Raw genomic sequence first — 14562 nt, 5'->3', positions numbered from 1 at the left:
GCCTAATAATTTAACAGATATCCCTCTGCCTTCAACGAGCACCCCTGTGTCATCCATGGGTTTCCCCCCCTTTTTCTTAATAGAGCATGCTAGTTTTTGACAGTGGAAGATACATTTTCGCTCCAAGTAAGCCTTCCACAAGGCCCTTCACCAATCCCAGCTCTTAGATCTTGGGTAAGGGAAGTGTGCCCCAACATGATAGAGGCCACCACGCCCTGTTGCATACCAGGCTTGCACCCTTCAGCATGTGCCTCTGGGGTCCCTCACTGGGAAGCCTGGTGCCCAGAGCTCCAGAGGGCATGTGCTCTGACAGAAGATCACCTTAACAAGGACACAGGTGTTTGACCTTGAGATCTGGCCATTTTCATGGCTTCCTGTTATGCTGGAGAGCCTCAAACATCCTGACACATTGGGGTGACCTGGGGTCCCCCCTGGGCGAAAGTGATAGTGGAACAAGGCCAGGGCAGTAGGTGATGTGCCTGTGGTGTGTCTGGAGCCACAGAAAGATGCCATGAGAAAAACTAGCGTATTTCTGATTACACATGTAATCCACGGTTACTGATAAAGCTTGGAGAGTATAAGATCATATGGAAGGAGACCCAAATCCTTCAATCTCACTATTGCTGATGACCCTTCACTGCAGTATACCTCCGTGGAGTCCTTCAGCTCTGTCCTAATAGGATCACATTAACAAGAACACCCAGGTGCACCTGGGTGGCTCAGTCAGTTAAGTGTCCAACTCCAGCTCAGGTCATGATCTTGAAGTTCATGAGTTCAAGCCCTGCAACAGGCTCTATACTGATGGCTCAGAGTCTGGAGCCTGCTTCAGATTCTGTGTCTCCCTCTCTCTCTCTTCCCCTCCCCTGCTTGCACTCTGTGTCTCTCTCTCAAAATTAAGTAAAACATTAAAATATTCTTAATAGATAAATTTTTTAAAAGAGAAGAAAACCCGAATCTTGAGACCTTTTGACTAGACTCAGCCCCTTCCCGTGAGCACCCAAGGGAGATGTCCATGGCCTCCCTCCTCATGCCCCTCCACACGCGGTCACCTGGCAGGGCTCCCTCAGTCCCTGGAGGAAGCAGCTTCTTCAGCTTCTCTGCTAGGGCTACCTTGAAGACCTCACACATGAATCCTAGCGAGCAGTCCATGCACCAATGTCCCAGATACTGGCTGCCCCTTGTGCCCCTGCCCACCCTACCTCCTCCCCGTGTCCCTGTTCAGCGGCTTGCAGCCTCCAACCGAACACTCTCATGCACCCTGAACTCCTGCCCCGCCTGCTCCCTGGGTCTCCCACCCGCCCAGCAGTGAGATTCTCCGCAGCCTCGGCTCAGCTTGGGAGCCCTGCACATTTACAGAATGCATTGACATAATGCAGCTGCTGAAAACATAACTTTGTATCCTGCTTCTCCCACTTAAGGTTTTCCCAGACTCAGCTCCATTAAATTTGGTTACTCCCCTCTGCTCTGCAGCAAATTCAACCACCAGAACATCGTGCGCTGTATTGGAGTGAGTCTGCAAGCCCTGCCCCGATTTATCCTGCTGGAGCTCATGGCGGGAGGGGACCTCAAGTCCTTCCTCCGGGAGACCCGTCCTCGCCCGGTGAGTGGGAACCGGTCTTCCCCTAGTGACTGTGCCAGGGAATGGAGCAGAGGGTGGAAACCGCAAGAGTGGGCAGCCTGAGAAGGAACATACTTGGTGGGACTCAGGGAGTCAGCCTCTGGGCTTGGACCTGGGAAATGGCCAGGAGAGATTGGACAGAAGGTGGACGATGGCTGAGGCCACCCTGGGGAGCTTGTGCAAGGCTTCTGCAATGGGTCCTCTAGCCTGAATCCATTTTTGTGGCCTGCAGACTCTAGAAAACCAAACTACGGACAAGCACAGAGGGGGACTTTCATGCCAGCCATGTCATTAACTGATTTGGGACATCTACTCATTCGGAATCCCACTATCCTCGTCTCTTAAATGGGGACATCCTGGCCTCGTTATTTTACTGTCAAAATAAAGTACTTATGAAGTATATTATGAAATATTTATGAAGGTTCTGCATGTGTGTCATGATTAAGGGGCTGGAGCTTGGGGAAGTGAGGAAACCTAGATGGACCCCAGGAATGCCATATCCCAGCCCAGCTGGGCCATTAGACAGCCATGTGGCTTAGGACTGTGAACCCTATAACCTCAGCATCTACAGTATGAAATCCAAGGGCTGGACTAGGACATCTTGGAGGTGGGTTCGAAGAGGTAGCACACTGGGCATACTCAGAGTCCAGCTGCCCACCTCTGTCCCTGCCAGGGCCTTCAGGAAGCCCTGAGCACCGGGAACTGGAGCAGACCAGCCCTCTGTGTTAGGACCCAGCTTCCTCAAGGTGCCACTGGACCACGAAGACCACAGGGAAGACTTGCACCCTCCCCACCCCTGAGAAAGCAGAAACATACGACAGCCACCTCGCTACGGAAAGTGCAGAACTGAACACTGTGTTCTCAGGGGCTCAAACTGGAGGTGGACACCTTGCAAGGTCACACCTGCTCTAACCCCCACTGACAGCCAGGCTGCATTTAGAAGACCTTAGCCCTGAGAGCCTCCATACCGTTCCTGCAAACTGTCACCTCCTGGGGACGTGTCTCAGCATCTAAGAAGAATTGGGTCTAACTCCCTGGAAAGATGAGTGTGTGCACCTAAGCACACCTGGCGGGAGAAAGAGGGGAGGGGGGAGAAAGGCCAACCCCATCTCCTAATCCTCATCAGCATTGTTTTCATCTTCCTCATCGTTGCCACGTTTCTCAACTCCCCCCCCCCCCCATGAAGTAGACGATGTAGATCTCATCTTAATTTTCCAAATGAGAAAACTGTGGCTCAGAGAGGCTATGTGACTTACTGAGGCCACACGGGAAGTGGAAGAGCTGAGACTAGAACTCAAGACTTGTAACTCCTAATTCAGTGCTCTCTCCAGCCTACTGGGCAATTTATCCCAATGCTCCTCTTTGGGAATCCATGGAATACCAAGAGGAGCTCGGGTCGTTGAGAGCCAATACCCCCGGCTATGCAGACATCTGAACCAGGGTCTGGACGCCAGCCTCAAAGGCTTTCCAGCACCACTCAGGAAGGCAGAGCCTTCAAGTCCTTACCCTGAGATCCTCAGCAGTGCTTCTGCCAGAGGTGAAATGGGGCCATGTAGCATCATGCTCTGGAAAGACAGCTAGTTCCAATTTTCCTACTGGACATTCCTGAGGCTTGAGGAGAAGGAAGTATTGTGCATATGCAAAGGACAGTCGTCCTTGTAAAGGGGATCTGGGACCCCATCACTTGGCAAGCCCAAGGACATCAGGATGGGGAGCTTCTCTGTCTCTTGCAGGCAAAGGCATCTCTCTCTCTCTCTCTTTTGATGGTAATGATGATTTGAATATCGTCCCAAGGATCAAAGCGCCAGCAAGGAAAGGCAGTTCATTGACCCTCCCACTGCTTCCCACCCCCAAGGAAGCTCAGAGCAAGGAAATGATGCCAAGTTGTGACCTCTAACTACAGGCACTGCCCAGGGGATGCCCACAGCCAGAAGGTGGTCGACTCTCTTTGGGAGAGCTGCTTCTGAGGGTGAGGGTCCCACTCACCAAATCCACTCTTTTCACCCCTGACCCCACTCTTCCTTCATGTGACTCTCCTTCCAGCCATTCCCCCAAGTCTTTTTAGCACCCCAGTCATCCTGCTCCTCACCTTCATACATAGCCACCCCTCCCTGGTCCTTCCTGAGATGCCTGCCCATGAAAGGTGACTTAAAATGTTGATTTAGAACCCTCCAGCATGAGTCCAGGCACACATGTTTATGTCAGCAGGTTCCTGGAGGGTTGGGAGATGTGCTGGGTGTTGTTATGGATGCTCAGAGACACAAAATGCAACTTAGCAGAGTAAGGATCAGGTTGACCTTGAGAAAGGAACATGCATTGTAGTGGACAGAGGGGGCCAATATGAATAAAGCCTATATGTGACAAAGAAGGGAGGGACTGGCTACTGGGCATCACAGCTGGAGAAAGACACACACCCAAAGACAGTGAGTTGGGTTGGGACACTCGCTAGATTCAAAGGCCTCAATTCCACCTGATTCATTTGTTTGAACCCCCCGAGACCCTCAGGGCTCACCTGTGACCTGCCGCTTGCCGGCGCTGGGCTGGGTATTCAGAATCAGACATGGTCTTGGTCCTGTCTTCCTCCCACCCTGGGGTTGAGCACTTCCATAGACTCTCAGGATCGAAGCACCTCAGAGACAGTCCAAGAGGCTCTGGCTTCAGACGGACATGAAGTGACAGAACAGATGTACAGACACGGTAGGACAGAATGGATCCCCTGGACACGACCATGTCTGTCATGGAAACAAAACGCATGGGTACAGATGGAAACCTCATTTGGTCCCAGCACCCCACCTTCTCAAGAAGGAAAGACTTATTTTAATGCCAGAATAATTTTACAGGACAAACCTTTATCCAACAAATATTTATTGAGAGTTTAATATATGCCAGATATGGGCTAATAGCTGTCCTTTGGCATCCATTGACTTAATCAGTAACAAGAGAAGCCATTAAGGACTCAGTAATATCTCAATTAAAGGTGGCAATCCATTAACCACAATAGTGTCTGTGCCTGTCGGGAACATGGTGATGCCTGTGGTAATGGCTCTAGAGAATATGTTCAGTACACAGGAGGCTCCTTGGATCCCAGAGGTCACAAAGTACAGGTGAGACTCTTGGGCTAATGCCCAGGTGTAAATCTTTGGCTCTGATGTTCTCATACCAGTGCTGGCTCCGAAATGCTTAAAGGGTCATCAGGTGCCAGGGAAAAGTTGGCCATATCAGTGACTCTGTGAAACAACAACAACAATGAAACAAAAAACCTGATTCCAGTTCTTTCTTTGCCTAGGACAGGTACAAATGCCATTGGACACACCAACTATGCTCTACATTGCTAGCTTAATTATCAGTTTTGACACAACATCTCTACCTCCCCAGACACACACACACACCACAGGTTGCCAACTATCTGCTTCTGTGCAGACTGATTAGTGGAGCAGTTAATTTGCTCTGAGCAGCCAAAGACAGGGAGTTCAGATAAACCTGGCCCGTGGGTTAAAGCCTGGGAAGATTTAGTCCCTGCAGCATGCCAAGCATTTAAGACATCAATGATCCTTGCATCCTGAGTGATGGGGGCTGAGACACAAACAGACTCAGGGGGAGCTATGACCAGTCCTCTTTAATAGGAATAGAACATTTTCCTGAAGAGAGAGAAGATATTTCTAATGCTGTAGCAAAATGGATTAATATTTTCCTTGGAAACATATTACCCTTCCCCCCTAGGAAATGGGGACTGTCTTCTCACAGGGCCAGTAGTTCTGACCTGAACAAGGCCCCTAAGAGAAGCCAAACACAAGGACCATTTCCCGAGACGCCCAGGCCCCTCCGTGTAGTAACCCCACCATAACTGCAGATCCCTTCATGAGGGATGCGCTTTGTGCCTCTTGCCGTGGGTCCTTATTACAGACTAGCGAGGGCAATAGTGTCCTGCCTCTTTCTCAGACAAGAACGCTGGCTTGGAGACAGGCAAAGCTGTGTGTCCCAGGGCACAAGCAGGGATGAAGCCTAGTTCAGCTCAACTGAAATAGATTGCTCACTGCATTTGTGTGCTGTGTTCTGATTCAGTTGGGTACTGTGCACTGTGTCCCTGTATACTCCATCCCTTCTATGACACATTCTCCTAGAATCTTGCCTCCCCCAACCCTGATCCTTAAAGCCCAGCTCGGGGCAGTTTTGGCTCCTTCCTATTGGCTGTGTGACCTAGAGTGAGTCATGTAGCCTCTCTGAGCTCTCAGCCTTCTCCTCTTTAATATGGAGATACATTCTCTTGCCTACGACCACAGAGGATGTTGCATCATTTCATGTGCATGGACTTGCTATACTGCATATAAGACATTGCCTGAAGTGCCATGGGCAAAGACTATTCCCCTCCCCAAGCTGTCTCCCCCAGAACTGAGGCATGCCCTAGAGAAGCATGACCCCTCTCTGCCCCACAGACCCATACTATTGCTCCAAGGAGTCCTGAGGAGGCCCTGATCTGTGGCAAAGAAGACACCCAGCCAGCATCTGGGTAAATTATAGACCAGCTGTGATCAACTAACTTACCCACCATATTCATTGAGCCACTGCTGTGTCCCGAGCATCGTGCTACATATCGGGGAAGTGGATGCTGAAATTCCTGTCTTGGGGACCTCAAAGTTTACTTGGGGACATGGTCGACTAAACAGTACAGCAAAGTGAATGTGACACTGCATGATACATGCTGCTGCAGGCTTCGTGGATTTAGGAATTAAAGGAGACACCAAGATGGGAATTCGACCTTCAGAAAAGACTTCTGGGTGCTCAGCAAGGCTGTCCAGGAAGCGGAGACGAGCTCACCCTGGGGATGGGATGACGTCTCTTTCTGCACAAGAGACTTCATATAGAAAAGCTTGAGATCGCCCTTCAACTGCCCAGCATTTCCTGAAAGCTTGTCGCTTTCAATCCACTTTAGGTCTAGATCTTCTTGAAGAAGTTTAATTTTTTTTATATTTTTCAACATTTCAATAGAGCATCTTTAAAACATTATCTCCCCTGATTCCTTCACAGGTTTGTTTATAGGTGTGGGGGGCTCGAAGTTTGGTGAGGATTGAGGTGGAAGAGTGTGCAGAGTACCTGAACAGGGCAAGAGACACCTGTCCCATCCTGTCCCATGCCGTAGCTTCAGGCGCTCAGCCCTGGCGGCACGCTGCACTGACCCGGGGAGGCTGGGAAACCTGCAAACGCTACCCCCACCCAGGGAAGCTGATTCACTGGTCCTGGTCGAGGCCCCGGCATCTGCATTTGTTCAAAGCCGCCAGGTGATTTCTGATGTGCGACCAGGCTGAGACCCGGCTGGGCGGCGTGTCCGTGTTTGCTCCTTGCCAGCACCTGAAGCCCACGTTTCCGATCTTCTCTCCCCACAACTCTCTTGACCGTGGATTGTTTCTGTCTCCCCACAGAACCAGCCCTCCTCCCTGGCCATGCTGGACCTTCTGCATGTGGCTCGGGACATTGCCTGTGGCTGTCAGTATTTGGAGGAAAATCACTTCATCCACCGGTGAGTCAAAGTGACCTTGGTCTTCCCTCTGCCTTCTGTATGCTTCCCTACATGTCTTCCCTACACTTCAGAGGAGGATGGTGGGTGTCTCTCCAGACTTATTCAGATGACTCAACGTCACTTTGTCTTTTTTTTTTAAACATATTTTTAAAGTTGATTTATTGATTTCAAGAGAAAGAGAGAGAGTATGTGAGGGGGCAGAAAGAGGTAGAGAATCCCAAGCAGACTGCATGCTGTCAGCACACAGCCCTATGCAGGGCTCGAACCCACGAACCGTGTGATCATGACCCCAGCAGAAATCAAGAGTCAGGTGCTCAACCAACTGAGCCACCCAGGTGTCCCAGCCTCATTTGTCTTTAAGACAATTACTTACTCTCTCAGGGCTTCACTTGCCCCATCTGTAAAATGGGAATCATAAAATATCCACACCAGCGCTGGAGACCTAGCTGAGTGGTCCTTGACCTCCTGCGAGCCCTCCTGTATGTTATCTTGCAGCCCTCTATCACGTTAGTTAGTTAGCCACATTAGAAAACCTGGCTCTTTAAGGGAAGTCAAAGGAGTTCATAGTTTCACATATTTGACTATGGGTAACTCAAAGGCAAGGACTCTGTTTCATTCATCTTCATATCCCTGGTATATCATGGGGCACAATTAATGTCTGTTGGATACATTAACTTTTTCTACAATACTTATTCTGAAATGAAGCATAATGTTTCTTTTCTTTGCTTCCATAGTTCATTTCATCTACTGTCTATGATCCTTGTCTACATGGTGTTTGATTGGGACATCAAATCCATATGTAGTGCTATTGCCATGATAGAGTCTACGTATTTCTTTCCGTGTGTGGGTGTTGATGACTTTCTCAGCTGACACTTTGATTCTGAAATCTGAAAAGTCAAATAGATTGCTAGGCTCTCTGCAAAACTCCTTCTAATGATGCACTTCTCAGTTGGTAAATATCAACCTGGTGAACAATCACTTTTTAACCCATGTCTTCAAAGAGTATAAGACATGTCCATAATAGTTAGAATAGGTAAGTACAGAGCAGGAAATGTGAGAAGCTGTATGAGTTCAGAAATGGAAGAGCAAGTAAGCAGATAGCAAGCCCTGCTTTCTGCCCTAATAAAAATGGAGACACTAACGATTAAGAAATGTGCTCACCTAGGCTCCCAAACTCATTCCTAAAACAAGGCAATAAATGCTCACACTGGCTTATCCTTTTACTGTCCCTCCATCATTTTGGTCTTCAGATCTTCATCTTGATTCTAACTCTGTCCAACTTGCGGGATTTGTGCTTGATAGAAAAAACAGGAGTGAAAAAGGGGCTGGGACCAATCCTTCGTGTTCCCTCCAAAGCCACACACTCTGCTTCAAAGTAGGAGGCAGACTTGCCATTGTTCTTGCCCTTTTCATTGTGCCCAGAAATTTCCATAAATCAGCTCTGGGTTTTATTGCTGTTCAGACAGGACAAGGTCGTCCTAGCTAGAGCCATCTTTCCACCTGTTGTCTGTGTTCTCTAAGTCTGGACTCGTCAGAGAGTGAGCTCTGCGGTCATGTTGGTGACTCTGGATACCTGCCTTCCCTTTTCACTGAGATCATTTGTGCTTTTTCATCTCCACCCCGTGTCATTCACCCAGCATCCAGATTCTCTGGCTGAGATATCACATCCTTCTTCCCTCTGACGTTTTGAAATCTGCTTTGCTAGAGCCATGATGTATTTCGACTATATCCAGCGCTCTGTTGTTATAGATCATAAGATAACGGGATCACATTGTCTCAAGATTCCTATCACTTCCACATCGGTAAATAGTTACCTAAGGTCAGAATTGGATCCCAGGGTAATAGTTTGTTGCTACTTTTATCTTTTTTGTGAAATGAAATTGTCAAAGATCAAATCAGGAATGATTCAGATGGTCTGCTTTATAAGCAAAAGGCAACTTCTAATAGAAATTGTCCATCTCAATCAAAGCTTTTCTTCTGGGGTAACTGGCATTAGGAAGGCACCTTTTGCACTTCCTCGCTGGTTCTGGGCTCTGTGGCACACTCCTACAGCAGGGTGACCTCTAATCCTCTCTCCTCCACCGACACCCGCCTCAAGATTCACAGGCTCCCATGCATGCACACCTCCTAAATTCAGAGGGGAACTCCTTCCCCCAGATTCACATGCTCCCATTTTTCTATCAGATCTGTTTCCTTTGGACATGGGTTATTGCTATTTCAAGAATTATGGGTCATTCTACCAATTCGTGGCATGTTCTATGAGATCACATTCACTTTCTTGCCGTTAAATTCAAGATCACTTTTTTAAGCAACCATTTCACGCACATCAGCATAAAGACCTTCCTGGAGATATAAATATTGTTCCTGTTCTAGTTCAGTATATTTTTCTTGAGAAGCAATGGCTATATATCCTACTATTTTTCTTCTTTTTGATGTCATATATGTTATGCTTTTATAGTTTTATTAGAGCATTTTATGCACTATTGCTCCTGAAAATTCAACTTAAGCCTTCGGCATCAGGTCAGTGACATTAACAACATCCATCTCCCCCTCTGGCCCATTGTTCTGGTATCTAAGTGTTCTAATGATCCCCAGTCTGGGTCCTGTTTATTTTCCATGTCCTTATTTCTCAACCAAAGATCAGGACCTTTGGGAAACCAGATGAAAATATGAAAGCACCACCTGGGCTGCCTGAGACATACTCCTTTTTTTTCTGTCCAGAACTTTAATATTATTAGAGACCCATTCCAGACTTCTTCTGGATGCATCCTTCATTGCCACATGCATGTCAAGAATGGGTAAGCAGTCAGCAAGTGGACGCTGACGAGTCTTGGAAAGCTTTGATCGTGCCTTATAGGCATGCCGCAGGAAAACAGGCCATCTGGTACACAACAGCAGAGGCACAATCACTTTACAACTTGAAAGAAAGCATTCTTCAGCCACAAAGCTGCGATGCGCACAGCTTGGCAAAGGCTTTAGTGAAAATCATGGATGTGAGAACAATAGTAGCTTCTTAAAAAAAGAAAAGAAAAGAAAAGAAAACTAGAATTATTTGGGAATACCTTGACCTGCTTGAGTTTGGTATCCTGGGAGTCCTGCTGTCCCAGCACAATCCATGAGACAGCTGGTAGACACTGACAGCAATCTGTATAAAACAATAGCCTAAGGCCAAGTGGCATTTCTTATGTCCCTCTATTATTTTCTTTTAGCTTATGTTTTTTACCAAAATGAGAACAATAATAGCACCCTGTATCTTATCGGGTTGTTGTGATAATTACCCATGAAGCACTTAGAACAATGCTTAGTACAGAGCAAGAGGCCAATAAATTCTAGTTCCTATTATCGTTGCTTTCATTATTATTCTCCCATTAAACATTTTCAGTCATCTCCCCTATTCTGTTTCAATTTCCCTGTTAGTTCTGAGGGCTAGAATTGGTATAGCTCTTTCTCTCATACTGAGGTGGAAGGTAGCAAAGGGAATATAGGGCAGGGAGGGAACTATTTGAACTTCAGATTGGACATGAAAATCCTTGTGAGGAGTATCACGTTTATCTTCCCAGAAATACAATTTAGAAGTGCATTTTCTCCTTCTTTTTCTTCCCAGGGACATCGCTGCCAGGAACTGCCTCTTGACCTGTCCAGGTCCTGGCAGAGTGGCCAAGATTGGAGACTTCGGAATGGCCCGAGACATCTACAGGTGCGCAAAGATCAAAGCCCCATCCCCTCAAGAGAATAAGACGTTGCCGCTTGTGCCCTGTCGTTTCTGGTACCCTGTCAACTTGCCACCTAACGCTTCCTTAAGTCCCTGTCAAGGACGTACGAAATCTTAATTAGTGCCCATACCTGGTGGTCTAATTCTAGGATCACTGACTGCAGTCACTGACACCACATTCTTTCTGGCTCCAACTCTCACTAATCCTAGGATGTTCTCTGACACAGAATAACCTGAATACTTGATATGGAAAACGTTCTCAGTAACTTTTCCTTAACCCCTTCCCTTAATAACAGGAAGTTCCAAATGGACTTGGCTTCCATCACCCCAGGCAGGAGCACCCCCGAACTGACAACATATTGGGCAAGCTCACTGGTCTTCTCTACCCTCACTGGGAGCCACGGGAGGGTGCTAAGTTCAGCTTCAGCTCTTTATCCCTGTCATAGTCTCAAGGGTACATTAGAAAAATAATTTTTGTAATTTAAAAACAATCCTCCATTGTGCTTTACCTTACTCTTCTCTTCCCAACCCCCAGTTTCATTTTCATCTGATTATTTACAACTGTGACTTGCTCCGCGAGCTGAGCAAGTCACTCCTTTGTGTGGTCACTAATGATGCCCTCCCTGATCCAGGGGTAGAGTGAGGACAGATGGTCACTTAGAGCTTTCACTCTCTGGAAAGTAAGGGGGACCCCCGAAGCCCCCCCCCCTGTAGAACTGATAGCCATCGACATGAATGGGAATGCTTGTGCCACCCCCTCACGGCAGGAGAGGAGTGCAGGAAGGATTGGGTGCTCCACTCTCTCTCCTCTTAGCTCTCAGAGTCTCGGTGTCCCTCCGCCTCCTTTCTCGGAATCCCCAGGTTGCCCTTGCTTTTAGACACAAGTATTGCAGCATGACTCAGTGACCCCATCAGTGATGGGCCCTTCCTCTCCATCCCCAGCCCTGACAGCGCCCCGGCCCCAGGCTTCACCACCCAACCTGCCCACAGCCCCACTGTTCCCATACACCCCACAACTTCATGTGTCAGGAGTGGTCTTCCAGGGCCGTGTCAGCCTGGCTATGAACCTTCCTGTGCGTCTGTGGCACTGAGCTACACACACACCTACATTGTCTACACTGCAGTTGTCGATGTGTCTATTTCTTCCACTAAACTGTACCCTTGGACGAGAGAGACTAAGACTTCTGTGTTCAACACTTAGCAGAGTAAATACTCAGTAGAGGACCCCCCCGCCCCCCGCCCCGCCCTGATCCTGTTTCTCTTTCCCCAGTTTCAGTTACTGTGTGGTCTGGAGGCAGATGCTCCTCCTCCTGACACACCATCAGAAGGTTCATAGTAGCCTAACTTCACGTCACAATGCCCGGGTCACTCACCTCACCTCATCTCACCACGTAGGCATTTTATCATCTCACATCATCACAAGAAGTAGGGTGAGTGGAGCACAATAACGTGTTTTAAAGAAAGACAGAGAGACTACATTCTCCTAACTTTTATTATGGCATGTTATTATAATTATTCTATTTTATTATTAGTTATTGTTGTTAATCTCTCACTGTGCCTGATATGTAAATTAAACTTTATTGTAGGTCCACATATATAAGAAAAAACATGGTAGCTATAAGGCTTGGTACTATCTGTGATGTCAGGCATCCACTGGGAGTCTTGGGGTCTATCCCCCATGCATAAGCGGGGACCAGTGTCCCTGTTCATTGAAGGAATTAATTAATCTAAGCAGCTGGCGGGGAGCTGCCTCTGAAGGCACACCCCAGCATGAGAACATAGACACCTTTGAGCCGGCTTCAAAGGGATGAGTTAATTGATTGGTTTTTGTCAATGATGTCATTAATGCATTAACACAGCTCATGATAAAACTCATCACTCAACTCACACCCTTGAAGCCAGCTCCATCCCTAAGTCTGTGTTCTCGTGTTTGGGGTGTACCGTCAGCTCCCCTCCAGCTGCCTTGATTCTCTGCCGAGCGCCTATACTCAACTAAACGCTGTATGAGTGCCACGGAGGGTCCAGAGTGAACAAGCCCAGGCTGGACCTCCCATTACTGTGGATCCTCAGGAAGCAGGCTGTACTTACAAGGCTGCAGTACTGATTCATTGTGAGTTATAATCCACGAAACCCATCAGGGAAATCTAACCATCTGCTACTGGATATTTTAGTCATTGCATAGATCTTGACTTTCATGCCTCAAGTGGGCTGAATCCTATTAAATGACACCAAAGCTTAACTTAATTTTAAATGATCTGTGTTCCCTGGCTTTCCTCCTGAACCGCAAGGAGCCCTCGTTAATTTCAGTCCTGTAATGGCTACAGCTTATCGTCATCACCTTCTCCGGTGGCCCTGGGAGAACCAAGTTTGGATTTCCTCCAGAACCAAGTTTGGGTTTCCTCTTCTCCCCCACAGAGCGAGCTACTACCGGAAGGGAGGCTGCGCCATGCTGCCGGTCAAATGGATGCCTCCAGAAGCCTTCATGGAAGGAATCTTTACTTCTAAAACAGATACATGGTGAGTCTTTCTGCTGCCCTCCTGCGGGTCTCACTGTGGGCCTTACGGTAGTGCTCTTGGGCCACAGGATCCCACGCTCCCACGGGGAAGGGTGAGAGGAGATGAGTCAACACACCTCTACAACAGGGGCTGTCAAACGTTGGCATGTATCAGAATCGTCAGAAAGGCGGGTAGAGCATACATTCCTCTCCCTACCCTGGGATCTTATGGATCACTGAGAATTTGCATTCCTACCAAGTTTCTAGGTGATGCTGATGCCACCTGCTGGGGACTACACAGTGAGAGGCACACATGATTTTTTTTTTTTTTTTTTGGTCCACTTTGCTACGAAGTTGGGTTTGTTGCAGGAAGGCAACATTGAGTTAACATTAGAAAGGTTGATCAGTGAACTCCTCTCCATTAACAGAAGAAAGGGTAAAAGAAAATAATTATCAGCACAAAAGTGCTGCAGGTGATTGTGGTGTTGAGACCCATTGCACAGTGAAAGATAAGTTTGGAAAGCACCATACATTAGATCTCCAGAACTTATTCATCCTGCATAACCGAAACCTCGTGCTTCTGACCAGCATCTCCCCATTTCCTCCTTCCTCCTGCCTCTGGCAACCACCGTTCTCCCCTCTGCCTCTGTGATCCCACGTTTAAGTGAGATCATGCAGGATGTGCCTTTCTCTGTCAGGCTTAGTTCACTTAATGTCAGGTTCTACAGGTTTATCTATGTTGTCACAAATGGCAGTATTTTCTTCTTTTTAAAGGCTGAACAATATACCATTGTTATACACATGCCACATTTTCCTTACCATTCATCTCTCAGTGGATATTTAGGTTGTTTCCACATCTCGGTTATTCTGAATAAGTTGCAGTAAACTTAAGAGTGCAGAGATCTCTTTAATAAACTGATTTTATTTCCATTGGCTCTATACCCAGAAGTGGGAGACCTGGATCTTTCTTTTTCTTTTTTCTTTTAAACTTTATTTATTTATTTTGAGAGAGAGAGGGAGGAAGGGAGAGAGGGAGAGATAGAGAAAGGGAGAGAGAGAATTCCAAGCAGACTCTGCACTGTCAGTGCAGAGCCTGACATGGGGCTTGATCTCACAAATGGTTAGCTAAAATCAAAAGTCAGATGCTTCACCGACTGAACTGGGATAGCTGGATATTAAGGTAGTTCTATTTTTGATTTTTTAGGAAATCTCCATATTTTTT

The 14562-nt window shown here is 47.4% G+C and overlaps 1 protein-coding gene across 2 annotated transcripts in view; it reads left to right on the top strand.

Moving 5' to 3' along the window:
- ALK (ALK receptor tyrosine kinase) overlaps positions 1-14562 on the top strand; it is a 671693-nt gene that overhangs the window by 643881 nt on the left and 13250 nt on the right. For both annotated transcript variants that reach the window (XM_039238463.1, XM_039238464.1), the window contains 4 exons: positions 1471-1600; positions 7036-7133; positions 10738-10830; positions 13261-13362. In XM_039238463.1, coding sequence (XP_039094394.1) covers positions 1471-1600; positions 7036-7133; positions 10738-10830; positions 13261-13362 — 423 coding nt within the window. The remainder of the gene's footprint in view (positions 1-1470; positions 1601-7035; positions 7134-10737; positions 10831-13260; positions 13363-14562) is intronic.

The sequence above is a fragment of the Hyaena hyaena genome, unplaced genomic scaffold (genome assembly GCF_003009895.1).
Source record: "Hyaena hyaena isolate Hyena2069 unplaced genomic scaffold, ASM300989v1 scaffold_140, whole genome shotgun sequence".
NCBI classification, from domain to species: Eukaryota; Metazoa; Chordata; class Mammalia; order Carnivora; family Hyaenidae; genus Hyaena; species Hyaena hyaena.
This window is presented reverse-complemented; position numbering and strand designations above follow the sequence as displayed.